The sequence below is a fragment of the Lontra canadensis genome, unplaced genomic scaffold, assembly GCF_010015895.1.
Source record: "Lontra canadensis isolate GAN:19392208 unplaced genomic scaffold, GSC_riverotter_1.0 scaffold40, whole genome shotgun sequence".
NCBI classification, from domain to species: domain Eukaryota; kingdom Metazoa; phylum Chordata; class Mammalia; order Carnivora; family Mustelidae; genus Lontra; species Lontra canadensis.
Genome location: NW_022631034.1, coordinates 11,232,204 through 11,259,988, shown reverse-complemented (window position 1 = coordinate 11,259,988; position 27,785 = coordinate 11,232,204). Strand labels below are relative to the sequence as shown.

The following is a 27,785-nucleotide window of genomic DNA, read 5'->3' as shown; positions in this document are numbered from 1 at the left end:
TAAGCAGAAAGCCCTACACGGGCCTGGATCCCAGGACCCTGAGATCATGACCTGAGCCGAAGACAGAGGCTTTGGGAACCCACTGAGCCACCCAGGTGCCCCTCAACTATTTCTTTTGATTATGAAAAGGAAACTCCTTATACTCCTTCCCAGAGCAACTTCCTTTTGACCCCTCTGTTTCCAACATCCCAGTCCTCTACCAATAAATTCTCATTTTATAAGTTGATAGATGTTAACCTTGCCCATTGGAGTATCCTCAAAGATAACCAGATTATACTAAATAAAGATTCTCCCCCAAATTTTATAGGTCTTGATTCTAACATTTAGTATATGAAATATACCCATTTTTAATTCATCATAAGATCCTAGAATCTCAAAGAAGAAGAAAGAGAGAGGGGAGCAGAAGGTATATTGGAGAGAATTATTGGAGAGAATTTCCCCAATATGGCAAAGGGAACAAGCATCAAAATCCAGGAGGTTCAGAGAACCCCCCTCAAAATCAGTAAGAATAGGTCCACACCCCGTCACCTAATAGTCTAATTTACAAGTCTTAGTGACAAAGAGAAAATCCTGAAAGCAGCCCGGGAAAAGAAGTCTGTAACATACAATGGTAAAAATATTAGGTTGGCAGCAGACTTATCCACAGAGACCTGGCAGGCCAGAAAGAGCTGGCATGATATATTCAGAGCACTAAACGAGAAAAACATGCAGCCAAGAATACTATATCCAGCTAGGCTATCATTGAAAATAGAAGGAGAGATTAAAAGCTTCCAGGACAAACAAAAACTGAAAGAATTTGCAAACACCAAACCAGCTCTACAGGAAATATTGAAAGCAAAGAGAGACCTTAAAAGTAGTAGATCAGAAAGGAACAGAGACAATATACAATAACAGTCACCTTACAGGCAATACAATGGCACTAAATGCATATCTCTCAATAGTTACCCTGAATGTTAATGGGCTAAATGCCCCAATCAAAAGACACAGGGTATCAGAATGGATAAAAAAACAAAACCCATCTATATGTTGCCTACAAGAAACTCATTTTAAACCCGAAGACACCTCCAGATTTAAAGTGAGGGGGTGGAAAACAGTTTAACATGCTAATGGACATCAGAAGAAAGCAGGAGTGGCAATCCTTATATCAGATCAATTCGATTTTAAGCCAAAGACTATAATAAGAGATGAGGAAGGACACTATATCATACTCAAAGGATCTGTCCAACAAGAAGATCTAACAATTGTAAATATCTATGCCCCTAATGTGGGAGCAGCCAACTATATAAACCAATTAATAACAAAATCAAAGAAACACATCAACAATAATACAATAATAGTAGGGGACTTTAACACTCCCCTCACTGAAATGGACAGGTCATCCAAGCAAAAGATCAACAAGGAAATAAAGGCCTTAAATGACACACTGGACCAGATGGACATCACAGATCTATTCAGAACATTTCATCCCAAAGCAACAGAATACACATTCTTCTCTAGTGCCCATGGAACATTCTCCAGAATAGATCACATCCTCCGTCCTAAATCAGGTCTCAACCGGTATCAAAAGATTGGGATCATTCCCTGCATATTTTCAGACCACAATTCTCTGAAGCTAGAACTCAATCACAAGAGGAAATTTGGAAAGAACCCAAATACATGGAGACTAAACAGCATCCTTCTAAAGAATGAATGGGTCAACCAGGAAATTAAAGAAGAATTGAAAAAATTCATGGAAACAAATGATAATGAAAACCCAATGGTTCAAAATCTGTGGGACACAACAAAGGCAGTCCTGAGAGGAAAATATATAGCGGTACAAGCCTTTCTCAAGAAACAAGAAAGGTCTCAGGTACACAACCTAACCCTACACCTAAAGGAACTGGGAGAAAGAACAAGAAAGAAACCCTAAACCTAGCAGGAGAAGAGAAATCATAAAGATCAGAGCAGAAATCAATGAAATAGAAACAAAAAAAAAATAATAGAACAAATCAACAAAACTAGGAGCTGGTTCTTTGAAAGAATTAATAAGATTGATAAACCCCTGACCAGACTTAACAAAAAGAAAAGAGAAAGGACCCAAATAAATAAAATCATGAATGAAAGAGGAGAGATCACAACTAACACCAAAGAAATACAGACAATTATAAGAACAAACTATGAGCAACTCTACGCCAACACATTTGACAATCTTGAAGAAATGGATGCATTCCTAGAGACATATAAACTACCACAACTGAACCAGGAAGAAATAGAAAGCCTGAACAGACCCATAACCAGTAAGGAGATTGAAACAGTCATCAAAAATCTCCAAACAAACAAAAGCCCAGGGCCAGACAGCTTCTCGGGGGAATTCTACCAAAAATTTAAAGAAGAACTAATTCCTATTCTCCTGAAACTGTTCCAAAAAATAGAAATGGAAGGAAAACTTCCAAACTCATTTTATGAGGCCAGCATCACCTCGATCCCAAAACCAGACAAGGATCCCATCAAAAAAGAGAACTACAGACCAATATCCTTGATGAACACAGATGCAAAAATTCTCACCAAAATACTAGCCAATAGGATTCAACAGTACATTAAAAGGATTATTCACCACGACCAAGTGGGATTTATTCCAGGGCTGCAAGGTTGGTTCAACATCCGCAAGTCAATCGATATGATACAACACATTAATAAAAGAAAGAACAAGAACCATATGATACTCTCAATAGATGCTGAAAAAGCATTTGACAAAGTACAGCATCCCTTCCTGATCAAAACTCTTCAAAGTGTAGGGATAGAGGGCACTTACCTCAATATTATCAAAGCCATCTATGAAAAACCCACCGCAAATATCATTCTCAATGGAGAAAAACTGAAAGCTTTTCCACTAAGGTCAGGAACACGGCAGGGATGTCCGTTATCACCACTGCTATTCAACATAGTACTAGAAGTCCTAGCCTCAGCAATCAGACAACAAAAGGAAATTAAAGGCATCCAAATCGGCAAAGAAGAAGTCAAACTATCACTCTTTGCAGATGATATGATACTTTATGTGGAAAACCCAAAAGACTCCATTCCAAAACTGCTATAACTTGTACAGGAATTCAGTAAAGTGTCAGGATATAAAATCAATGCACAGAAATCAGTTGCATTTCTCTACACCAACAACAAGACAGAAGAAAGAGAAATTAAGGAGTCAATCCCATTTACAATTGCACCCAAAACTATAAGATACCTAGGAATAAACCTAACCAAAGAGACTAAGAATCTATACACAGAAAACTATAAAGTACTCATGAAAGAAATTGAGGAAGAAACAAAGAAATGGAAAAATGTTCCATGCTCCTGGATTGGAAGAATAAATATTGTGAAAATGTCTATGCTACCTAAAGCAATCTACACATTTAATGCAACTCCTATCAAAGTACCATTCATTTTTTTCAAAGAAATGGAACAAATAATCCTAAAATTTATATGGAACCAGAAAAGACCTCGAATAGCCAAAGGAATATTGAAAAAGAAAGCCAAAGTTGGTGGCATCACAATTCCGGACTTCAAGCTCTATTACAAAGCTGTCATCATCAAGACAGCATGGTACTGGCACAAAAGCAGACATATAGATCAATGGAACAGAATAGAGAGCCCAGAAATAGACCCTCAACTCTATGGTCAACTAATCTTCAACAAAGCAGGAAAGAATATCCAATGGAAAAAAGACAGCCTCTTCAATAAATGGTGTGGGAAAATTGGACAGCCACATGCAGAAAAATGAAGTTGGATCATTTCCTTACACCACACATGAAAATAGACTCAAAATGGATGAAGGACCTCAATGTGAGAAAGGAATCCATCAAAATCCTTGAGGAGAACACAGGCAGCAACCTCTTCGACCTCAGCCACAACAACATCTTCCTAGGAACATCACCAAAGGCAAGGGAAGCAAGGGCAAAAATGAACTATTGGGATTTTATCAAGATCAAAAGCTTTTGCACAGCAAAGGAAACAGTGAACAAAACCAAAAGACAACTGACAGAATGGGAGAAGATATTTGCAAATGACAGATAAAGGGCTAGTGTCCAAAATCTATAAAGAACTTAGCAAACTCAACACCCAAAGAACAAATAATCCAATCAAGAAATGGGCAGAAGACATGAACAGACATTTCTGCAAAGAAGACATCCAGATGGCCAACAGACACATGAGAAAGTGCTCCATATCACTCGGCATCAGGAAAATACAAATCAAAACCACAATGAGATATCACCTCACACCAGTCAGAATGGCTAAAATTAACAAGTCAGGAAATGACAGATGTTGGTGAGGATGTGGAGAAAGGGGAACCCTCCTACACTGTTGGTGGGAATGCAAGCTGGTGCAACCACTCTGGAAAACAGCATGGAGGTTCCTCAAAATAGAACTACCCTATGACCCAGCAATTGCACTGCTGGGTATTTACCCTAAAGATACAAATGTAGTGATCCGAAGGGACACGTGCACCCGAATGTTTATAGCAGCAATGTCTACAATAGCCAAACTATGGAAAGAACCTAGATGTCCATCAACAGACGAATGGATAAAGAAGATGTGGTATATATACACAATGGAATACTATGCAGCCATCAAAAGAAATGAAATCTTGCCATTTGCGACGACTTGGATGGAACTAGAGGGTATCATGCTTAGCGAAATAAGTCAATCGGAGAAAGACAACTATCATATGATCTCCCTGATGTGAGGGAGAGGAGATGCAACATGGGGGGTTAAGGGGGTAGGAGAAGAGTAAATGAAACAAGATGGGATTGGAGGGAGACAAACCATAAGTGACTCTTAATCTAACAAAACAAACTGAGGGTTGATGGGGGAGGGGGGTTGGGAGAGGGGGGGTGGGGTTATGGACATTGGGGAGGGTATTTGCTATGGTGAGTGCTGTGAAGTGTGTAAACCTGGCGATTCACAGACCTGAAACCCTGGGGATAAAAATATATGTTTATAAAAAATAAAATTTAAAAAAAAAAAAAGATCCTAGAATCTCGTAGTTATCTTCCTAACTCAGGAATCCCTTCTCAAGCATTCTTGGATATGGACTTGTACAAGTGGATTTTTCAAATTAATGTGAAAACTCTTTTTTTCTTAGTAAACTCCATCCCCAATGTGGGGCTCAAACTGATGACCCCAAGATCAAGTCATATGCTCCACCAACTGAGCCACCCAGGTGCCCCAACATTGAGATTTTTCTTGATTGCCTATGTCATACTTCTTAAATTCAAAGATAGATTCAATTTTATTAGACGTGAGCAGAAAAAAATTTTTAATTGGACTTTCCATATTTAAGATAAAATTACTATTAATAGTTTATTTTGTTCTCAAATAATGTAATAAGCCAAAATTTTCATTAACCAGGACTCTAAGGCACCCTGCCAGGTAGTTTCTGGAGTTACTAAAGAAGTAGCTTTTTTTTTTCCCACAATACTCTGTCTCCCTCTCTCTCTTAGTATCCCATGTCTTCATCATATTCAAACTCACTTCTTCAACACAGACATAGTTTTTCTTTGAGAAACCACTGCCTATATATTCAGTTCTTGGGGTCGTAGTGGGTCTTAAAGTCTCATGAGTCTAGTTAGTGCTTTTTGAAAAAGTATATAAAACTTAAAATAAGTAGATTAACCACCTGTACATACCCACTATTTGTTGTGAAATACCTTATATTTTAATTATAAATTTTATTACCTTATTTTATAATTTACGTTTTATATATTACGTTATATATATAATTTACGTCATATATAATGTAATTATATATGCTAATGTATTTTATATTTATAATATAAAATCTATAATACTTATTATATTTGCACTTCCAGGTGAAATTTCATTGTAAAATTAATTCTCATCTTTGTGACTGGAAATGGGAGAGATAAAGTACATGCCCATCCTGGGATGCCTGGGGGGCTCAGATGGTTAAGCATCTGTCTTTGGCTCCAGTCATGATCTCCAGGTCCTGGGATCAAGGCCCACGGGGAAGCTTCCAGCTCAGCAGGGAGTCTGCTTCTCCCTCTCCCTCTGCCTCTCCCCCTGCTTGTGCTCTCTTTGTCTCTCTCTCTCTCTCTCAAATGAATAAATAAAATCTTTAAAAATCAATTAAAATAAAAAATAAAGTACATGCCATCCTTTCTTTAGATAAAGAGGTATAAAACAATAATACAGGTAATTCTCTTTTCTATAATTCATCTGGCATATGTCATTTTAAAAAATTTGTCAGAGAGAGCACAAGCAAGGGGAGCTGCAGGCAGAGGGAGAAGTAGGCTCTCTGTTGAGCAGAGAGCCTGATGTGGGACTCAATCCCAGGACCTTGGGATCATGACCTGAGCCCAAGGCAGACGCTTAACTGACTGAGCCACCCAGGCGTCCTTGGTATATGTCATTATATGCCACTATACAAGTGGCTATTCATGGCACAGAAAGTATTTTTTTTGCAAAGTCTGGGTAAATTTCTTTGACATGTAAGTGTGGCATACACTTTGCCTTCTTTGTCATTTTTCTTTTTAGAAAGATAGGAAATTTTTAGGAACATAGCAAATAGACTTAAGGCACTTGAAGAGTAAGCAAAAAAGAGTCAGGTACACAAAAAAAGCAAGTATAGTTTTGCGATAAAAATGGTTTTATACTGTGAAGACTATGTTAATTTATTAATGATGAGAGATGGAGGAAAAGCTAAAATGGTTTCATGATATTTTATCTATATGTACTATTATTTAGGTGAAATGTTATTTATAGCCTACTTACTGTCTACCATGCACTGTTCTAAGTGCTTTGCATTAACTCATTATAATCTTTTTTTTTAAGATTTATTTATTTATTTGAGAGAGACAGAGAGCAAGCAGGTGTGCATGAGCAGTGTGAGGACAGAGAGAAAGAAAGAGGGGAAGCAGACTCCCTGCTGAGTGAGGAGCCTGATGTGGGGCTCAATCTTAGGACCCTGAGATCATGACCTGAGCTGAAACCAAGAGTCAGATATTTAACAGTGGCCCTCATATAATCTTATCAACAACTCTAGGCAATAAGTACCATCTCATTAAGCTCAATACACTGATTGTCTCTTTTGATCTTACAAACTAGGTTAAGTGCATAAACAGTATCACTGTCATCTTTTCAAGTCTGTGACTACAGACAATTTATAATATAAAACAAGTATCAATGCATGAATGAAATTTTGTGAATTGATCAATTCTTTACTTAATAAAATAAAATTAAGACTATTAGACTTCAAGTTTATATGTCATTATGATCATTAATCATTTTGAGAGAATAGATTTTCTGAAAATTAGATCAGATTCTTGACTTTTCTTTTATTAAAAGATTTTATTTATTTGACAGAGAGAGAGAGCATAAGCAGGGGGAGCAGCAGGCAGAGGGAGAGGAAAGAGAGGACTTCCCACAGAGCAGGGACCCGGATGGGGAGCTTGATCCCAGGAACCGGTATCATGACCTGGCCGGAGGTAGATGCTTAACCAACTGAGCCACCCACGTGCCCTCAGATTCTTGAGTATTTTAAAAATACTTACCAACCTCTTAGTTCTCATGCTTTAAGCTAAAAAACATGGGAATCAAAATTCATTAAAAAAACTACATAAGATCATAGTAGTAATTTTTTTTCTCCCCTCTAATTTGTTCCCTGTGGCTATGGGCATCAATAATGGCTATCTGAAGGAAATAGCTGTCACACATTTCTGCCCTTTTCTACCACCATCCCCAACTTAAAAAACAAAAAAAGCTGGAACGCCTGGGTAGCTCAGTTAAGTGTCTGCCTTCTGTTCAGGTCATGATCCCAGGCTCCTGGGATCAACTCCTGTATTGGGCTCCTTGCTCAGCCTGGAGGCCTACTTCTCCTTCTGCCCAGCAGCTCCCCCTGCTTGTGTGCTCTCTCTGTGATGAATAAATAAAATCTTTAAAAAAAAAAAAAAACAAAAACAAAAACAAAAAAAACCTCCAAAAGCAAAAAAAATTAATAAGTTGGTTAATAGCCTAACAGTGGCTCAGTCATTGGGTGTCTGCCTTCAGCTCAGGTCATAATCCCAGGGTCCTGGGATCGGGCCCTGCATCAGGCTCCCTGCTCCATGGGAAGCCTGCTTCTCCCTCTCCACTCCCCCTGCTTATATTCCCTCTCTTGCTGTCTCGCTCTCTGTGAAATAAATAAATAAAATCTTTAAAAAAAAAAAAAAGCTATCTAATAATACCATTGTTAAATAAAACATGATTTGTCTCAAATTCTTGAGTAGGAAGATATCCTAATTATGCCTTCATGTGTAATAACCAACAAGTATTTATTGATTACTGTTGAAAGACCAACATACTGTGGATAGTTTATGTGAAACTGCCTTACATCTTTGTGAAACCCTCTAACATGTCAGGAAAAACAAGAAATGTGGACCATGTAAGGAATATGGACTGAATGACAAGATGATACACAATAAAAGTTATCTCAGCATTCAACCTTAAAATAAGTACATTCTGCCCTTATCCTTCTTGGCATTTGATAATAAATATTTGTTCTTAAGATCTTGTTTTCAAGTTAGCTGTTACTTAATAAGCTCATGTTATATTAAAATATTTTAATTAGTCAATGTATGGATTAGTTTTACTCTGTACAATTAGTTTCTGAAGCACATACCAATTCAATATTTAGTGAATACCTGCTCAGCCCTTTTTGCTAATTCACGTTGTATCTTCCTCTTCTCTAACATATCCTGCTCAATTCTGCGTCTTCGTTCCTCCTCTGTCCTCTTTCTCTGTTCCTCTTGTCTTTGTTTCTCCATTTCAGCAAATCTACCTTTAACAGTTCCTAAGAACATATGAAACATGTTCGATATTTTGCTACATTTCCCTTTTTGCAATTTCATTTACAATTTACCTTTCAAGTTTCTTACCTGTTAGCTTTGGGACATAAGCCTTTTCTACTTTCGAAGATGCCTCTTCCTCATCATCAGATGCAAGGATTTCTTTAATCTAAATGGTTACATAAATTAATATGTACATGTCCAAAATTTAGACTAAATTATATTATATTCAGAGTTCAAAATTAACATACAGAAAATTATTTTAATTATAGTTAATATAAAATATGGTTAATGTGAATAATAAAGTCTAAATTAAAAAGATGAAAATTAATTTTGCACAAGAATAAAATAAAATAAAATAACCTCCTGCTTTCTCCTGTTCCATTCTCTCTCTCTAATATATTGTTCTTTTCTTCTTTGTTTTTCATCTCTAGATCTCCTTTGATTTCTTTCTTCCCTGGCTCTCTGCATGGCTTCAAACTTATCCTTTACATCACCCTTGCCAAGTTTTGGCACATAGGTTTTTGGGACAGGTTTAGATGAAGAAAGCAGAATCTTCATTAGAAGAAAATAAAGAGAAAAAGGTTAAAAAAAAAAAAAACAGGAAGAAATCAGGTAAAGATAGATCAGAACAAGCAACATAAGAAATACTTACTAGAACAAAATAGAAACAAGTTTGAAACATTTGTACAATCATAATCTGATTACTTGCTAAAGTCTAAGTATGAAACATGAAATTAAGAAAATATGAGTAAAACCTTTATTAATATAAAGAAGTACCATTTTGTAGGTGTATTCCCCTGAAGCTGAAGGCTAGTGAAATATAAAAATTGAACACTGGGTTGTAATTTAAAACAATATACTCTATTTTCCTACACCATAATTAAAGATTCAGATTTGACATCTCTCCCTTAAAAGATACCAGGACTAATTTCAATAAATTAGGTGAAGGTAAAAACAAAGCAAAAGTTTAGGCTTTCAGATTTAAAGTCTAATTCATATGTCAATACTCTTGCTTGTTTCCCTAAAAAATATGAATCAAACTGAAGGCAGTCCTTTATTTCCATGTGTGGCTGAGGTGTACCAGGGTCTTTACATATAAGCAGTGATTTTGAGGTTGGTACTGCTGCTATATAGCCCATCTAAAATATCTGTAAACCAACATTAAAAATGTGTGAAAACGTTGTATCATTCCAAGCAGGCTGAACTCTAAGGTGGCAAAAGAGCTTCCCAGGAAAGAAGGAATCTAGTAAAAGACTGGAGAAAATATTTCCCTCCACTCTAAAACCAGGAAAGCCGCTTGTTTTAATCATTTTGAAAATTAAGCTGATTGCTAAAAAGTTTCAGTAAATAAAACCAGTGCCTCAGAACACCAAACCCTTTTCTCCTAGTGATAATGGAAAATTACTTATTAATGTGTGGCATACCCAGCCCTTATTTTATTATTGTCTTATGCTGTCATTGACCATGTAAGGTTTTTTTTTAAATTCATAATGTTGGAGTGTCAGCAAATGAACTCTTCTTACTACAACTCCCAGTAAGTACAGCCAAGAACCAGAAAAAAAGTGAAGAGAAGTTTTACTGCAGCTGCTGGAAAAAGTAGCTGAGAAGGAGCCTCACTTGAGAGTGAATTATTGGTTTCTCCCAAAGATAAACAACAAGTCTGGTTTTTTAATACTAAAAAAATAACTTCTAAGACTTATCAAAGTATTAAAATTCTATTCAAGGTGCTAGCCATCACATCTACTTCACAGTCATCCACAAATTTAATAATTATGCTGCCAAGACTTGGACCCAAATGAAAACACTGGGCCCAGGACCAGCCTATGAACTTTAGCTTTTACATTTTCTGTCCTGACACTGTACCATTATGAACTATGACCTTCCCACCAAGCAGCTCTATGTTTCCGCAGCTCTGTAGTCAATCCTATGTTTCCTCTTTGGAGACTTACCTCAGCCTTTTGGGAAATATCATTCATGTTTGCTGAATGCGGTCTCAGGGTGTTTTTGGAGTTCTATATGTTTTTGCACCTGAAAAAATATATTAGTATTGAGTAACAATTTTTAATGACTTAATTCTTAATATGCTATGTATATTTGTAAATAGAAACAGCATGTTAATTGCTCCTCGAAAAACAGTGACACAATCCAGGCAAGTAATAAACTGGGATAACCTTCAGCTTCCATTCCCAAGATTCAGGGTATAGAAGGGACAAGGCACATTAGGTATTAAGAGATCCTTATAGGAGCATCTGGGTGGCTCAGCTGGTAAAGTGTCCAACTCTTCATTTCAGCTCACGTCATGATCTCAGGGTCATGAGATCAAGTCTTGTGACAGACTCCATGCTCAACATGGAGTCTGCCTGAGTTGCTCCCTCTCTGTCCCCCCCTCCCCCTCAAATAAAAAAATAAATCTTAAAAAAAAAAAAGATCCTTGTAACTTCAGAATAGCTTACTGAATATATCAAGTGTACTTGCCAAGAATTTGTATTCTGAAGTTACTGAGTATATTATTCTATAAATATCAACTAGGTCAAGGTAGTTGATTGTGTTATTTAGATCTTCTGTGTCTTTACTGATTTTTTTTTTTTTGTGGCCTAGCTTTTATAACAGTCTTCAACTATGTGAAATTGGCTATTTCTTCCTTTAATTCCATCAATTTCTTTTCATGTAATTTCAAGCTCTTTTAAGTGGATATGCATTATTGTATCTTCTTTTTGAATTGACTCCTTCATCAATATGAAATTTCCTTTTGATCTCATTGTCTTGAACTTATTGGATATTAAAATAGCTGCAGCAACTTTAAGTTTAGCCTGAATGATGTATATAATTTTCTAGCCATTTACTTCGTATTGGTCCATATCATTGGACCTTGGTTTTTTGAAAAATCAATTTTTTTTTCTAAAGATTTTTATTTATTTATTTGACAGACAGAGATCACTAGTCAGAGAGGCAGGCAGAGAGAGAGAGTGGGGGGAAGCAGGCTCTCTGCTGAGCAGAGAGCCCAATGCGGAGCTCGATCCCAGGACCCTGGGATCATGACCTGAGCCAAAGGCAGAGGCTTTAACCCATTAAGCCACCCAGGTGCCCCGAAAAATCAATTCTGATAATATCTTTTAATTGTAGCATTTAGTCCATTAACATTTAATGTTATTATTTCTATCAGTGGGCTTTAGTCTACCATTTTACTATTTGCTTCTTGCTTGCCTTTTTTTTCCTTCTTCTATTACTGTTTCCCTGCATACTTCTGAATTGAATAATTTTTAGAATTTTATCCATTGGCTTAAAAAATGTTAAAGGCTGTACTAACTGACATACAATAAACTACTTTTAAAAAGTGCACAATTTGATAAGCTGACATATGTACGTACCTGTGACAACATCACCATAAGAGAATATATATTTACCTACAAAATTTTTCTCAGACCCCTTAACTCCCTCCTTTTCCTGATTTTCCCACCCCCATCCCCCGGCAGGTATGCTTTTGGTCACCGTAGATGAAATTTTCTATAAATGGAATCAGATAGTATGTACTCTTTTGTCAGGCTTCTTTACCCAGCATAATTATTTCTGAGATTCATCCATGTTGTTATATATATCAAAGGTTCATTCCTTTTTAGTACTGAATATTATTCCATTGTATGAAAATACCACAATCTGTTGATAGATATTTAGGTTGTTTACAGTTACTATTATACATAAAACTGCTATGAATATTCACATACAAGTCTTTGTGTGAACATACGCTTTTTTATTCCTCAAGTAAAGTATAATGGCTAGGCCTTATGGTAGATGTATGTTTAGCTTCTTTGTTTTTAAAGATTTTATTTATTTGACAGAGAGAGACACACACGGCGAGAGAGGGAACACAAGCATGGGGAGTGTGATAGGGAGACGGAGGCTTCCCACTGAGCAAGGAGCCCGATGCAGGGCTCGATCCCAGGACCCCGAGATCATGACCTGAGTCAAAATCAAGACTGGTATGCTTAACCGAGTGAGCCACCCCAGTGTCTGATTAGTGAACATTATAATGAGTCTTGAAAAAGTTAGTGTAATTCTGACTTTGTTCTTTTTTAAACTTGTTTTTGAGTCCTTTGAATTCACATATAAATTTTAGAATCAGGAAATCAATTTCTGTAAAAATACCTGCTGAGATTCTGATTGGGACAGCACTGAATCTGTAATGACATCTTGAGTCTTCTAAGCCATGAATTCTCCATTTTTAACTCTATTTATCTACACAACTCTCCATTTATTTACATATTCTATAATTTTTTTTCTCAGAAATGTTTTGTAGTTTCCAGTATGCAGGTCTTCCACATATTCTGTGAGATTATCCGTAAATAATTCCATATTTTTTGATGCTATTATAAATGGTGTTATTTTTTTAGATTTCAATCGATGATTATTTGTTGCTAGTAATAGAAATATAATTTTTTAAAGATTTATTTATTTGAGAGAGAGAGAGTGAGCAAGCATGAGTTGGGGGCTGGGCAAAGAAGCAGAGGAAGAGGTAGAAGTAGACACCCCGCTCTGAGCAGGGAGCCCGACGCTGGACTCGATCCCAGGACCTCGGGATCATAACCTGAGCTGAAGGCAGATGCTCAACTGACTGAGCCACCCAGGTGCCCCTAGAAATGTATTTTTATATTCTGATCTTATGTCCTGCTGCCTGGCTGAACTAACTTACTGGTTCCACCAGAGTTTTTTTGGAGATTCCACTAGATTTTCTACATAGACGATTATATCATCTATGAATGCATTTCTACTTTTTCCCTTCCCATCTGGATGTCTCTTATTTCTTTTTTTGGCCTGACTATACTGGGTATAGGACAGTCGATGCAAAGTCAAATAGAAGTGAGAGGAGCAGACATCTTTGCCTTGTTCCTGATCTTGGGAGAAACATGATTAGTCTTTCACCATTAACTATGATCTTAGCTACAGATTTTTATTAGATGCCCTGTATGAGATTAAGTTCCTTTCTATTCCTATTGTGCAAGAGTATTTCAGGAATGGATGTTGGATTTAATCTAATGCTTTTCCTGTATCTATTGAGATAATCAGATCGTTTTTATTTTTATTATAGATTAATTTATTTTTCAAACGTTAAATCTACTTTACATTCCTAGGATAAACTTTATTTGGTCATGACGCATTATCTTTTTAACAGACTGATAAATTCAATTTGATGAAATTTTGTTAAGTTTTGTATCGATGTTTATGGGAGATACTGGTCTGTAGTTTTCTTTTTTTGTAACATCTGCTTTTGTTAACAAAGTAATACTGCTCTCATAGACTGAGTTGGGAAGTATTTCTTCTTTAATTTTCTGTAAAACTTTCCTCATGTACAATTGATATCACTTTTTCCTTAAATATTTCCAAGAACATTCCAGTGAAGCCATCTGGGGCTAAAGTTTTCTCTCTGGAAGAAGACAATATGATGGAAGTGGATGGGACACAATTCCATAAAATTATCAACAAAGTCTTAACTTTTACTGTTCAGTGAGCCTGTGGGTGGTTATTACATTATTAATAATACTTTCTAATAAAGCAGGCCACATGTGACTGTGTGTCATTACCAAGGTTTGTGAGTAATCTGTGTGCCTGAGATAAAAATAACAAATAGCTCTAGTCCTGAGCTCTTACCTGAGTCACTCTATCATATCTAGAGTCAACTATTAGAGATTTCTTCTTGTATAACTAATAAAACTTGCCCCTCATTCTCCTCGCTTCTCAAACCTTAGAATGATTTCTGGCTCATTCTTCTTTTAGAGCTCCTAAATTATGATAGATTGTCAAGATTTGTGAATGGTTCTTTCAAATTTGTTCAAATATATTACTTCACTATTTTCATTGCCTCCATAAATAATACAGGTGAGCCTTTAACACCTCACACTTTGATCACAATTTGATAATCACACCTAAATCCAAATTTCGATTCTGTGCTTCCCAGTTAGGAGTAGATAACATATGTGAAAAATTCTAGAACAATACCTAACATTAGTAAGTACCCATAGTTTTGATCAATTTCATTACTTATGGTCTCCCTCACTACCTTTTTTACCGTCTTCAGTAAAAACCTACATTTCCCTGCCAGTGAGCACATATTAATATATTATTTGCATAATCTAAAAGAGTAATACCAAAGGACAAGAGGAAATTTTGAGCAATCTCACATAGGATTATAGGGATTGATAAATTTAGCTGGATGAACTGGCCAGAGGGAAATTTAAGGAACATTTTTTGTCTGTGTGTGCGGTGAAATGAAAAGAAAATTATGTGGTTTGCTGATGGTGAAAAATTAGCCCATCAAGAATAGTCCTGGAGAATAAATGAATCAGCTACCTTCATTTAATTTTTTTTAATCTTCAAATTATATCTTGATTTATTTATAGATTCAGAATAAAATAAGCTTAATTTTTAAAATCAGTATGAATAAAACCAGTCAAAAGTCTTTAAATATCACTTCAGTATTCTGAGCTCTGAAAGTCTGTGAAAATTTGAATAGTACTAACTTTAACTTTTTTTTTTAAAGACTTTATTTATTTATTTGAGAGAGAGAGAGAGAGAGAATGAGAGAAAGCATGAGAGAGGTCAGTTGGAGAAGCAGACTCCCTGCCGAGCAGGGAGCCCAATGCGTGACTCTATCCTGGGACTCCAGGATCATGACCTGAGCCGAAGGCAATCGCTTAACCAACTGAGCCACCCAGGCGCCCCTAAATTTAACTTTTTAAAATAAAATATAAGTGATCCTTTGCAGAGTTTGCTCTGTTCTGCATTTTGATGATAAAAAACTTGTAGCAAAGTAAGTTTACTGGCTTTTTGTTTTACAGACCTGTCTTTTTAAAAAAGATTTATTTATTTGACAGAGAGAGAGCAGCAGAGGGAGAGGGAGAAGCAGACTCCCCACTGAGCAGGGAGCCCAATGCGGGCCTTGATCCCAGGACACCAGGATCATGACCTGAGCAAGAGGCAGATGCTCAACTGACTGAGCCACCCAGACATCCCCAGACTTGTCTTTTAAGGTGTAGATTACAAACCAGTAGGGTTCCTATCTCTCAAATAGTTTCATGTTAGAGAAAAAATTTTCAAAAACAAGAAGGCAAATATCTATAGGGTTCCTTTACATTTTTTTATTATCTTCAAAGATTTTATTTAGAGGGAGAGGGGGAAGGAGACTCCAAACTAAGCGCAGAGCCCAATACGGGGCTTGATCTCACAACCCTGAGATCACCACCTGAGCCGAAATCAAGACTCAGAGGCTCAACCGATGGTGCCACCCAGGCACCCCAGGATTCCTTTATAATTTTTTAAAAGGTCTGACTCTGCCTGGTAGAAAGAGCATTATATTCCAATTGCTAACCCAATTATCTTTCTGAGCTAAAGTTAAAGGTATGAATTTGACTATGTTTGGATCAGTAACTTTACAAGAAAGAATTCTGTTCACAGTCCATGATTGTATTCTCTTATCGAAACTGACTATCTCACTAATAAATCCTTTGATCACATATGAATAAAATGGTATTAATAATCCAAGCTAACATTTTATGGAGACTTTACTGTGTGCCAGGAAATGTGCCAAGTGTTTAACAAGCATTATTTCATCCACTCCCCTCAATAATCCTTTCAGGTAAAGACTTTCAAAATTTCCAAGCTCAGTAATTTAAAAATTCTTAAAATATCAAGACAGGAATAATATCTTTGAGTTTATCATAGGTTTGAAGCCTGTAAACTGTTACACGTGGGACATTGAGTCTTAGAAAGTTAAGTAACTTGCTCAGGACCACACAAGTAACAAGTGGTGGACACAGGATACAACAGGCTGTCTGACTACAGAGTCTGCAGTCCTTTTTTTTTAATTAAATATTTTATTTATTTGACAAGAGATCACAAGTAGGCAGAGAGGCAGGCAGACAGAGAGAGAGGCAGGCTCCCTGCTGAGCAGAGAGCCAGATGCGGGGCTCGATCCGAGGACCCTGAGATCATGACCTGAGCCAAAGGCAGAGGCTTAACCCACTGAGCCACCCAGGCACCCCCAGACTCTACAGTCTTACCCACTCTATTATACAGATGCAAAAAAAAAAAAAAGAAAAAAAGAAAGAAAGAAAGAAAGAAAGGAAGAAAGAAAGAAAGAAAAAGAAAACAGTACAACTGGTGTGTCTGGTGAAGGGAGGGGAATACCAGCCAGCTTAGAAGGTTTAACCTACTAGTATAGTCAAATTATTTGAGAACCATAATTCTGAGCAGTAGAAATATACTGGAAGCTCAGAAGACATGATTGATAGTATTCTCTACATTTAATGAATTTGTAGTCTTGAGTTGGCAACTGGCAGTAGAACATGGTGCTGGTATTTTGCCCCATGAGAGCACAATTTTTATTTAAGCACATTTATTTCATTTTAAGTTGATATGGGCTAGCAGTTATTCTCTTAGAATTATGTGGAGTTGAGGAGATCCCATAGTTAGGTTATTAAATGATTCTCAAGTACTGAATGAAAAGCAGTTAACTCAGCTGGTTGTGGTTTAGAAGACATTTAGTGAATTCATTCACATGTGATAAAGTCAGGTACTATTTTCTCTGATTTTAAAAGTACCCAAGTCAGCAACACGCAAGTTAGCACTCTTATTGTTGTAATTAATGACAGTGAAAAATCAAGTAACAATATTCAAATAAATGTCATTCTCTTCAGGAATGACCTCTTATCATTCTAAATTGCCTCTGAATTTATCTAGCAGAATACTACTTAAAAGTATACTCCTATAGTTACCAAATTCACTTTTAATTGTATGACAGTGAGGATTTTGATTTTATGAGGGATTTTTACAGTATATGTGATTCCAACAAAGTCATGACATAGACTGAAATGTTCAAAAATTATGTGAGTGTCACACATGTTAGTGAATCTCAACACTGAACTATAAATTCCTCAAGGAAGTTCCTGTGGAAGGAGGTGCAACAGTACTGATATTTAGTCAAGGAATGGATCATTAAGCTGAAAGTTTTCCATTTCCTTTAAATCCTCTCCTTTCTGTCTGCTACCACCCTCTCCATCCTCACTCCACAATGTCCTAAATACTCTGGCCCTTCCTCCCAGAAGGGCATAGTGACCTCAGCTCTGCCCAAGCTGCCTCCCTCTCATATATCAGCCAACTAGGGACCAACTTGGACTACATAATAACTGCCTAATATGTAAATGATCACAACTTTTTGTGATACAAAGTGTATGAGGATACAAAAATTCCAGATCATTAATATACAGCAATCTGTTGCATTTCTATACACTAATAAGAAAGTAGCAGAAAGAGAAATTTTTAAGAAAACAATCTCATTTACAAATGCACTAAAAAGAATAAAATACCTGGGAATAAATTTAACCCAGGAAGTTAATTTTTGTGTATGCTGAAAACTCTAAGACTTTGATGAAAGAAATTGAGGACAACACAAACAAATGGAGAGATATAATGCCCATGGATTGGAAGAATTAATATCATTAAAACATCCAAATCATACACAAAGCAGTCTACAGATTCAATGTAATCTGTATCAAGATACTAATAGCATTTTTCATAGAACTAGGATAAATAATTCTAAAATTTATCTGGAATCACAAAAGACCTCAAATAGCTAAAGCAATCTTGAGAAAGAAGAACAAAACTGGAAGTATCACAATCCCAGATTTCAAAACATATTACCAAGCTGTAGAAATCTAAGTAGTATGGTACTGGCACAAAAAGACACACGTAGATCAACAGAACAGAGCAGGATAGAGACCACAGAAATAAATCCACTCCTACATGGTCAATTAATTTACAACAAAGGAAGTAGGATCATACAAGAGGGAAAATAAATGGTGATGAGAAAACTGGACAGCTACATGCAAAAGAACGAAACTTCTCTTTCTTACACCACACACAAAAATAAACTCAAAATGGATTAAAGACCTAAATCTGAGACCTGAAACCATAAAATGCATGGAAGAAAACAAAAGCATTGATCTCTTGGAAGTCGCCCCTAGCAAAATATTTATGGGTAGGTCTCCTCAAGCAAGAGAAACTTAGCAAAAATAAGCTCTTGGGACTATACCAAAACAACGAAGGAAACAGCAAAGGAAACCATCAACTATCAAAAAGGCAACTCGCTGAATGGGAGAAGATATTTGCAAATGACATATGCAATAAGGGGTTAATATTCAAAATATATAAAGAAGTTATACAATGCAACATCAAAAAAACCCAAACAATCTAATTGAAAGATGGGCAGAGGACCCAAACAGACATTTTTTCAAAGATGTACAAAGGGTCAACAGACATATGAAAAGATGCTCAACATCACTAATCATCACGGAACACAAATCAAAACCCCAGGGAGCTATAACCTCACACCTGTCAAAATGACTAAGTATCAAAAAGATAAGAAATAAGTGTTGGTGAGAATATGGAGAAGACCTAACCTTAATGCACTGTTGCTGGGAATGCAAACCAGTGCTGCCACTGTGAAAGATGGCATGGAGATTCCAGTGTTTGTCATTCTAATGGTCATATATAATTCAGAAAGATAAATGTTTATTGCAGCATTATTTATAATACCCAAGATATGGAAGCAACCCAAGTGTCCATCAGTGTGTGGATGAAATGTGAAGATACACACACACACACGCACGCACACACACACACACACACACACACACATGCACGCACAGGGGAATATTACTCAGGCATAAAAAAGAATGAGATCTTACAATTTATGACAACACAGATGGGTTTAAAGGGCATTACGCTAATATATGTTCCACTTATATATGTGGAACCTAAAAAAAAAACCAAATGAATAAAGAAACAAACCCAGTAAACTCTTAAAAGCAGAGAATAAACCAGTAGTTGCCAGGGCGGGGGAGGCATGTAGAGGGATGGGCCCAATAGGTAAAGGGAATTAAAAAGTACAAACTCCAGTTATAAAATAAATAAGTCACAGGAATGAAAAGCACTGCACAGGGAACACAGTAAATATGGTGCAAATTGTTGAGTACCCGCATATCATGGTGAACACTGAATAATGAATAGAATTGTTGAATAGATATGTTGTACACCTGAAACTAATATAAAACACTGTTAACAACACTTCAGTTTTTAAAACTGCATATTCAGGTTCAATCTTGTCCTAATTTTTCATAAACCTCATCTCATATAAAAATGTTTAAACCAATGTATTTTTAAATTTGGTAAAAGGTTAATAAATATATTTTGAAGTCTTCCAAAGTATCCAACTAGAGCTTTTGTTGCTTAAGGACCCGTGTAGCAAAATGTTCAAAATTATATCCTGATGACACTTTCTCAGTAAACGGCTGATTTTCCAGTCACATTAGGAACACGGTGATGGTGGAGGAAGCACTGGAGTTAGACCCAGAAAACTTGTATTAAGGATTCTGTTTGGGCCCCTTATTAGATGCCTGGTCTTGGACAAGCCAGTTTACTTCTGTGAACTTCAGTTTCATATAAAAAATGGGCACAACAATACCTTTCTCATTACACTGCCCAATAAAATGGACAGTTCCCTCCTTCAGAATGTCAAGACTGCATCTGACATTCTCAGGCACTCCACTGGGAAATCCTCCTCCCTTGGCACATGACACCGCTCTCTCCCTGTTCCTCCGTGTCCTGACCATTCCTTGTGTCTCCTCTGTGGGCTGCTCTGCCTCTCTCCACTTCTTCGTGTTGTCTGCCCACGTTTCAGTCTTTGCCCTTTTCTTCTCACTCTACACTTTTTATTCAGTGATGTAATACATTTTGGTAGTTTTCATTGCCTTGTTAGCTACATCTCTGTCCGCACCTTCCTCTCATGCTATCATCCACAAGGAAAAATTGGCACCCCTCCAGCCTTTGCACAGCTACCTCCCTCAGCTTAAAGCTCTTCACTAACTCCTCCTCATCTTTTAGGTTTTCCATAGTCATTTTTCTCCAGCAAGTCTTCCTTGACCCCACAAGACTGGACTATGTGTTTTCATTGTACCTTCATGCTTACCCTGACTCTAGCATTTACCATAATGTATGGTAATGAACCACTTTCCTGACTACCTCTCTACCAGAGTGTGAGCTCTCTGAGAGTACAGACTGTAGTTTATGCACTACTGTATCCATAGCCCGTGGCATGTGCCTGGCATACAGAAGACATACATAGTAACTATTTACTACATAAGTAAATCCTGCCAACTTCAAGGTGAAGTACTTTGTAAACAGTTAAAGCTTTGGGGATATAATTTATTGCTAACATTATGATTTTCATCACACAGGAATACAATATAAATAGAACAAACCATTTATTACACAAATATTTATTAAGCATCTGCTATGTGCCAGGCACTCTGCTGAGCATTGAGAAATACAGTTCAATGAACAGACAGACATTCTCGCTAGTCTCATATGCTGTTAACAGTCCCTTGGCCCAAACTCTCAACAAAAGCCTTGGAACAGAATTTTTTTTTTTTTTGGAACAGAATTTTTAATGGTCCAGTCTGTTCTACTATCTACAGGCAAGGTAGAGTTCTTTAAAAAAAAGAAAAAAAAAAGATGGGGCACCTGGGTAGCTCAGTCGTTAGGTGTCTGCCTTCGGCTTGGGTCATGATCCCAGGGTCCTGGGATCGAGCCCTTCATTGGGCTCCCTGCTCTATGGGAGGTCTGCTTCTCCCTCTCCCACTCCCCCTGCCTGTATTCCCTCTCTCACTGTGTCTCTGTCAAATAAATAAATAAAATCCTCAGTAAATAAATAAAATCCTCAGTAAATAAATACCCAAAAATGAATTATTTATTTATTTGAGGGTGATATAGATGGGCAGAGGGAGATCAGGAAAGACAGAGAGAGAGAGAGAGAGAATCTCAAGCAGACTTGCTACTGAGTGCAGAGCCCAATATGGGGCTCAATCTTACGACCCTGAGATTATGACCTGAGCCAAAATCAAGAGTTGGATGCTTAATAGACTGAGCCACCCAGGCACCCCAACATGGGTAAAATTCTAACATCAACCATCTCTGATATAAAATTGGAAAGCAACATGCACCATACCTCCCCCTTCCAGTTAGATCCCCAAGATAATGACCTCCTTTCTCAGACTACTGTTTGCACTTCTCTTACATTCTCCCAGATTTTCACCTGTCCATCTGGTAGACTTTACGCTCCTTTCCCAGATTATAGCAGATTGGCTCTTCTCCAGTGCCTGTCTCAATGCCCATTAAATAATAAGTTATAATTAAAAATAAACCCCAAAAGCTATCATGGAAAGAGTTTTAATATACAGGTAGAAATGAACTGAATAGTGTAAAAGATTCCATTCCTTTGACCCAACTTTTATTTCCTTAATGAACTAACTGTACTTGTGTTAAAATCTGCTATTAGACAGTTACAGAAGATTTTCAATCTAATCTTTTGGGCGCATATTCTCAAAATCCAAATATCCATTCAATCTTAGACTAATTTTATCACTGCCTCCCACTTTGATGCTTTTTTATATGCTACTAGTTAACATTTTATCTGCTAGTCTACAAACATGGAATTTGCCCATTTAGAGCAGAGACCCCAAGCCCTCCTTTAATTTCATATAATTAAAGTTACCAAATATACTCATATATTTAGTATTCACACATATTACTGTCATTTTGATTAATAAACTTACAAGATGAGAAGCTACTAAAATTCAAAGTATCCATTTTAACAGTTTTCTCTTCTTCAGAATCCTAATAAACATTTTCAAATTATCAAGTCTTATCCAGAGGTCCCAGAATCCAAGTATGATAAGTACATAAAGTTACTTCAGTGTCTAGAGGGAAACCGGTTTAATGCAGTTTCTTCAAAGTTAAGAAACTGGTTACATATTATCAGAATAATGGTTTTAAGTATACATGATTAGTAAAATGAGGTTCAGTAAAGTTTTCAGAGTAACCTGTAGCCATGATTCCTTTGATTTCTAGTACGGTAACAAGTCACCCTCTTTCTGTCTTCATCAGGCTCACGTACTCAACCACCACATCCCCTACGCCTCTGTGCTCCTTAACTCTGGCCTATCGCTCCAGCTCTGAGCACACGAACTGCTGGGGCAGCACGGATCACAATGAAGATTCTCACCTGGGCTTGTTAAGCCTTCTGCACACCCCCTCAGCCACGGTTTCCCTTCTCATTCCTTCAACCTCTCACCTAACATACACATTCAGTAGCTCATTTCCACCTCCAAGAGGATTCTTTTTTTTTTCCCTAAGTTTTTATTTATTTAAGTAATCTCTACACCCACTGTGGGGCTCAAACTCCTGACCTCAGGATCAAGAATCCCATGCTCCTGGGGTGCCTAGGTGGCTCAGTGGGCTAAAGCCTCTGCCTTCAGCTCAGGTCATGATCCCAGGGTCCTGGGATTGAGCCCTGCATCGGGCTCTCTGCTCAGCTGGAAGCCTGCTTCCTCCTCTCTCTCTGCCTGCCTCTCTGCCTACTTGTGATCTCTGTCAAATAAATAAATAAAATCTTAAAAAAAAAAAAAAAAAAAAGAGTCCCATACTCCTCCGTCAGAGCCAGCCGGGTGCCCCCTTCCAAGACAATTTTTAAGCCACTTTTTTACCAGTTAAGTATTTTCCCAAACTAATTATAGTAGAAATTGCGATTTTTTCCCAGTAAACCCTAATCATGAATGTTTTCTCTCCTTTGGTCTCTGAGACCTCTAAATGTGCTGAGGCTTCTAGGTATACCCAGCATAAACTTTAGAATTTTTTATATGGTTAAACATCCCAGACCTATCAGTCTAATCTATCTTCTTTACCTTTTTATTAAGGAAATTTCAGACATGTACAAAATTAGACTAATATAACAAACCCTCAATACCCATCAAGAAACTTCAACGATCACTCACTATCTCCATCATCTTCAACAATACGGCTTTGTACGTCTTGTGCAGCACAACACATAAGTATGTCCTAGGAGTTTTATTTTTATTATTTATTTATTTTTTTTTTAAGATTTTATTTATTTATTTGACAGAGAGAGATCACAAGTAGGCAGAGAGGCAGGCAGAGAGAGAGAGGGAAGCAGGCTCCCTGCTGAGCAGAGAGCCCAATGCAGGGCTCAATCCCAGGACCCTGAGATCATGACCTGAGCGGAAGGCAGAGGCTTAACCCACTGAGCCACCCAGGTGCCCCCGTCCTAGGGGTTTTAAATCCTACTGCAGGATTTAAAAGGTTGCAAGGGCAACCACCACATGCTAGGTTCCCCACAATACAGCCTCCTACTCTTCAAATCAAATCCTTAATTCTTGCCTTTTATTCTCTCTTGGGAAGACTTCAAAGTAACTACTCAAACAGAATCACTAAGTTCCCATTTGATGAAATCATTACTAAAATCAAGATACATACATAAACAAAAGGTAAGGATTTTTTTTAAAGCTACAGTACATTGCAGGAAAGACCTGGAGTCTCTATAATGAATAAAGGAGAAGAGTGGAAACAAAGGAGTCCCTATAATGGGCCACACGGTAGATGGTCTGCATGTTATTTTATAAGATTTAGATTTAGGAGTGTGGTAGAATTAAGAATAAAAGAGAAAAGATGAAACTAGTTAAAACAAGTATTTATTCATTCATTCAAGAAACTTATTGAACAACTTTCTACAATGTGCTAGACACAGTGTAAGGCACTACAAAGATGAACAGAATAAAATCTTCTTTTTTCACCTTTTTAAAGATTTTATTTACTCATTTGACAGACAGAGATCACAAGTAGGCAGAGAGGCAGGCAGAGGGAGAGGAGGAAGCAGGCTCCCTTCTGAGCAGAGAGCCCAATGCAGGGCTCAATCCCAGAACCCTGGAATCATGAACTGAGCTGAAGACAGAGGCTTAACCCACTGAGCCACCCAGGCATCCCTAAGATAACTTTTTATGGAGCTCATAGTCTATATGGGATAAAAGATAACTACCAATATAATGAGGCTAACATTTTTAGTTAAAAATGATTCATTTAAATAACTTCTGAAATTGTGAACATATATAAAAATAAGTTCTCTGATGTTTGTAAAAAATGCCTCTAGTAGAAGAAAGGCTATGATTCAGAGGAGTGGTTCTCAAACTTTTTGAGTTCAGGGATTAATGTCTGTGCCATATAGAGAAGCCTGAGAGAACTTCTGTATAGATTATATCTACAGATATTTAATGTTTTGTAAATTAAAAGATTCTTCCCACTCTTCTTCTTTATTCAGTAAAGAGACCCCAGGTCTTCCCTGCAACGTACTGCAGCTTTAAAAAAAAATCCTTACATTAAAAATATTCTCACATTTTATTTACATATGGAACTTAATATTATTAATGACTTCATCAAATAGATACTTACAAAATTTTTTTTGAGTGGTTACTTTAAAGTCTTCCCAAGAGAGTCATTTAAAATAATAACAAACCCGTTATATATCAACAGAAACATTTTATAAAAAATAACTTTTTCAAAATAAATATATTAAAAGTAACATTGTTTTATATTTTTGCACATCTCTTTAATTCTGGCTTAATAAGAGACAGATACATTCTCATACCTGCTTCTGCATTCAAACTATTGAGATATGTTGTTCTAAGTATTTAAAGATATGGCCTCATACAGACATGTAATTGGAAAATGAAGGGCTTCAGGGGCTCCTAAAGGCTCCTGGGGACTCCCTGGTGTTCTAAAACCACATTCTGAGATTGGCTGAATTACAGGAAAGAACATTCGTCAGTTCTCATTCCACAAAGTAGTTGGACTGAGCACTCCCATCACTGTTTTAGAATGCTAAATGAAGTTATTTTAATAACTTAATTCCTATATTCAGCAACCTGAATGTCAAAGGATTTTATATGGGGAATCTCACAGCCTTTTTCTTAACCTAGTATTAAGTGGCTTTTCTTCCGCTGTCACAGGCAGATGCAATGCCCTTAGCCACCTTCAGGGGGCAGCAGCAACACAACAATCCAGCCCCTCTGCACTGTTTCAGTGTTCAAGATCACAGGCACAAATGAATTGTTATGAAGAGTGAGTAGAGAGAAAACACCAAAAGATAAGGCTAAACATGTAGCTCATCAGCTAGAGCTTGGTCATAATAAAGAAGGCCGGGATGATGACGGGATTTAATGATTCTGTTCTAACATATTAATCATTCATGTCAAATGAAGACAACTAAGTACACATCATAGGTTTCAGAGACTGTATTGTAACATTACTACAGCCTATAGCATATTGTTAAACGATTTCTCAGAAAGGCTCCATTTTTTTTTCAATTTTGACATATTTGGTTTGTATTTACAATATAGTATTTTTATGAGAAGGAGAACGTACTTTGTACCAGACATTATGTGTGGCAATAGGATACAAAATGTACGAAAAAGCCTTTGAAGTCACGTACCTTTGTTCAGTGAAATAGATGGGACCAGAAATAATTATAACACAAAGTATTAAGTACTATAATAGCAGTATATATACAGGGCTATAGAAACATGGAAAAGTTGTGGAAAAGACAACAGTGAGGTGAAGGAGGGGGCTGGACTTAAGGAAAGTTACACAGAGATGGTGACATTTGATTTAGACCTTGAAAGACAAATAGATTTAAGATAAATAGGATTCCACACATTCAGACAAAAGAACCAACATGAACAAAAACACCAATGCCTGATGTCCCATTACAAATTTGGGGAGCTCTAAGTTATCCAGCAAACCCACGTGAAACTGGAAAGGTTGGGCATGTACTGGGAAGATTCCTACCTGTCTTATTAAGAAAGCTTAGACTTGGGACGCCTGGGTGGCTCAGTTGGTTAAGCGGCTGCCTTCAGCACAGGTCATGATCCCAGCGTCCTGGGGTCGAATCCCACGTCGGGCTCCTTGTTCAGCAGGGAGCCTGCTTCTCCCTCTGCCTCTGCCTGCCTCTCTCTCTGCCTGTGCTCACTCTATCTGACAAATAAATAAATAAAATCTTTAAAAAAAAAGAAAAAAAGAAAGCTTAGACTTGATCTAAACTAGGCAGTGAGGATCCAAAAAAGGAATTTTTAAAGCAAGAATGTGGATCAGGGACACCTGGGTAGCTCAGTCGTTAAGCATCTGCCTTCAGCTCAGGTCATGGTCCCAGGGTCCTGGGACTGAGCCCCACATGGGGCTCCCCGCTCAGCGAGAAGCCTGCTTCTCCCTCCCCCACTCCCCCTGCTTGTGTTCCTGCTCTCGCTCTCTGTCAAATAAATAAATAAAATCTTTAAAAAAAAAAAAAAAGAATGTGAATCAGATATGTATTCTAGAAAGAAAAAGCTCTCTGACAGCCATGCAAAAAAAATTGGGGCAAATGGGGGAAGGCTACAGGGAAGAGGACAAGCACAGTGCTCTTGGCGAGACAAGAGCCTGAATTAAGACTGTGGCATTACGAATGAAAAGATGAAAGAGACGTTTCAGAAGTGGAGTTGACAGGACATGGTGGCCCATTCACCCACTTATTTAACCAGGGTTTATCAAGCTCCTATTATAGGCCAGGCACTATTCCAGGCTGTGGAAGGATGACAGTGAACCAACACTCTAAGTCCCTGACTCCAGGGAATTTACCTTGTAGCCAAGGTACTACTGCAAGAACTTTGGCCAGTTAGATCCGGAGAGGGAGAGAAGAGAAGACAAATACTGTGAAGAATGAACTCAAAGTTTCTGGCTTGAGCGAATGAGTAGACAGAGTTACCATTAATTAAGATTAAATTTGAAAATATGTTTGAAGAAAATGAGTAGAGTTTTGAACAGGTTTTACTACCTTTCGGAATTACATTTGGGGTCTGTTTATACATGGATTAAAAATTATGGATTTGGGGGCACCTGGGTGGCTCAGTCAGTTAAGTATCTGCCTTTGGCTCAGGTCATGATCTCAGGATCCTCGGACTGAGCCTGCATTAGGCTCCCTGCTCTGCAGGAAGCCTGATTCTCCCTCTCTTTTTCCCCTTGCTAGTGCTCTCTGTCAAA

At 37.3% G+C, this 27,785-nt stretch overlaps 1 protein-coding gene across 6 annotated transcripts in view; it reads right to left on the bottom strand.

Annotated features, from left to right (window-relative positions):
* Nucleotides 1–27,785, bottom strand: part of NEXN (nexilin F-actin binding protein) — a 56,146-nt gene that overhangs the window by 22,093 nt on the left and 6,268 nt on the right. For 4 of the 6 annotated variants that reach the window (XM_032870176.1, XM_032870173.1, XM_032870177.1 and 1 more), the window contains 4 exons: nucleotides 10,769–10,847; nucleotides 9,180–9,371; nucleotides 8,907–8,985; nucleotides 8,673–8,821 (listed from right to left, as the gene is read on the bottom strand). In XM_032870176.1, coding sequence (XP_032726067.1) covers nucleotides 8,673–8,821; nucleotides 8,907–8,985; nucleotides 9,180–9,371; nucleotides 10,769–10,795 — 447 coding nt within the window. In that variant the 5' untranslated portion in view covers nucleotides 10,796–10,847. The remainder of the gene's footprint in view (nucleotides 1–8,672; nucleotides 8,822–8,906; nucleotides 8,986–9,179; nucleotides 9,372–10,768; nucleotides 10,848–27,785) is intronic. The other 2 variants (XM_032870179.1, XM_032870178.1) reach the window with 1 other exon arrangement.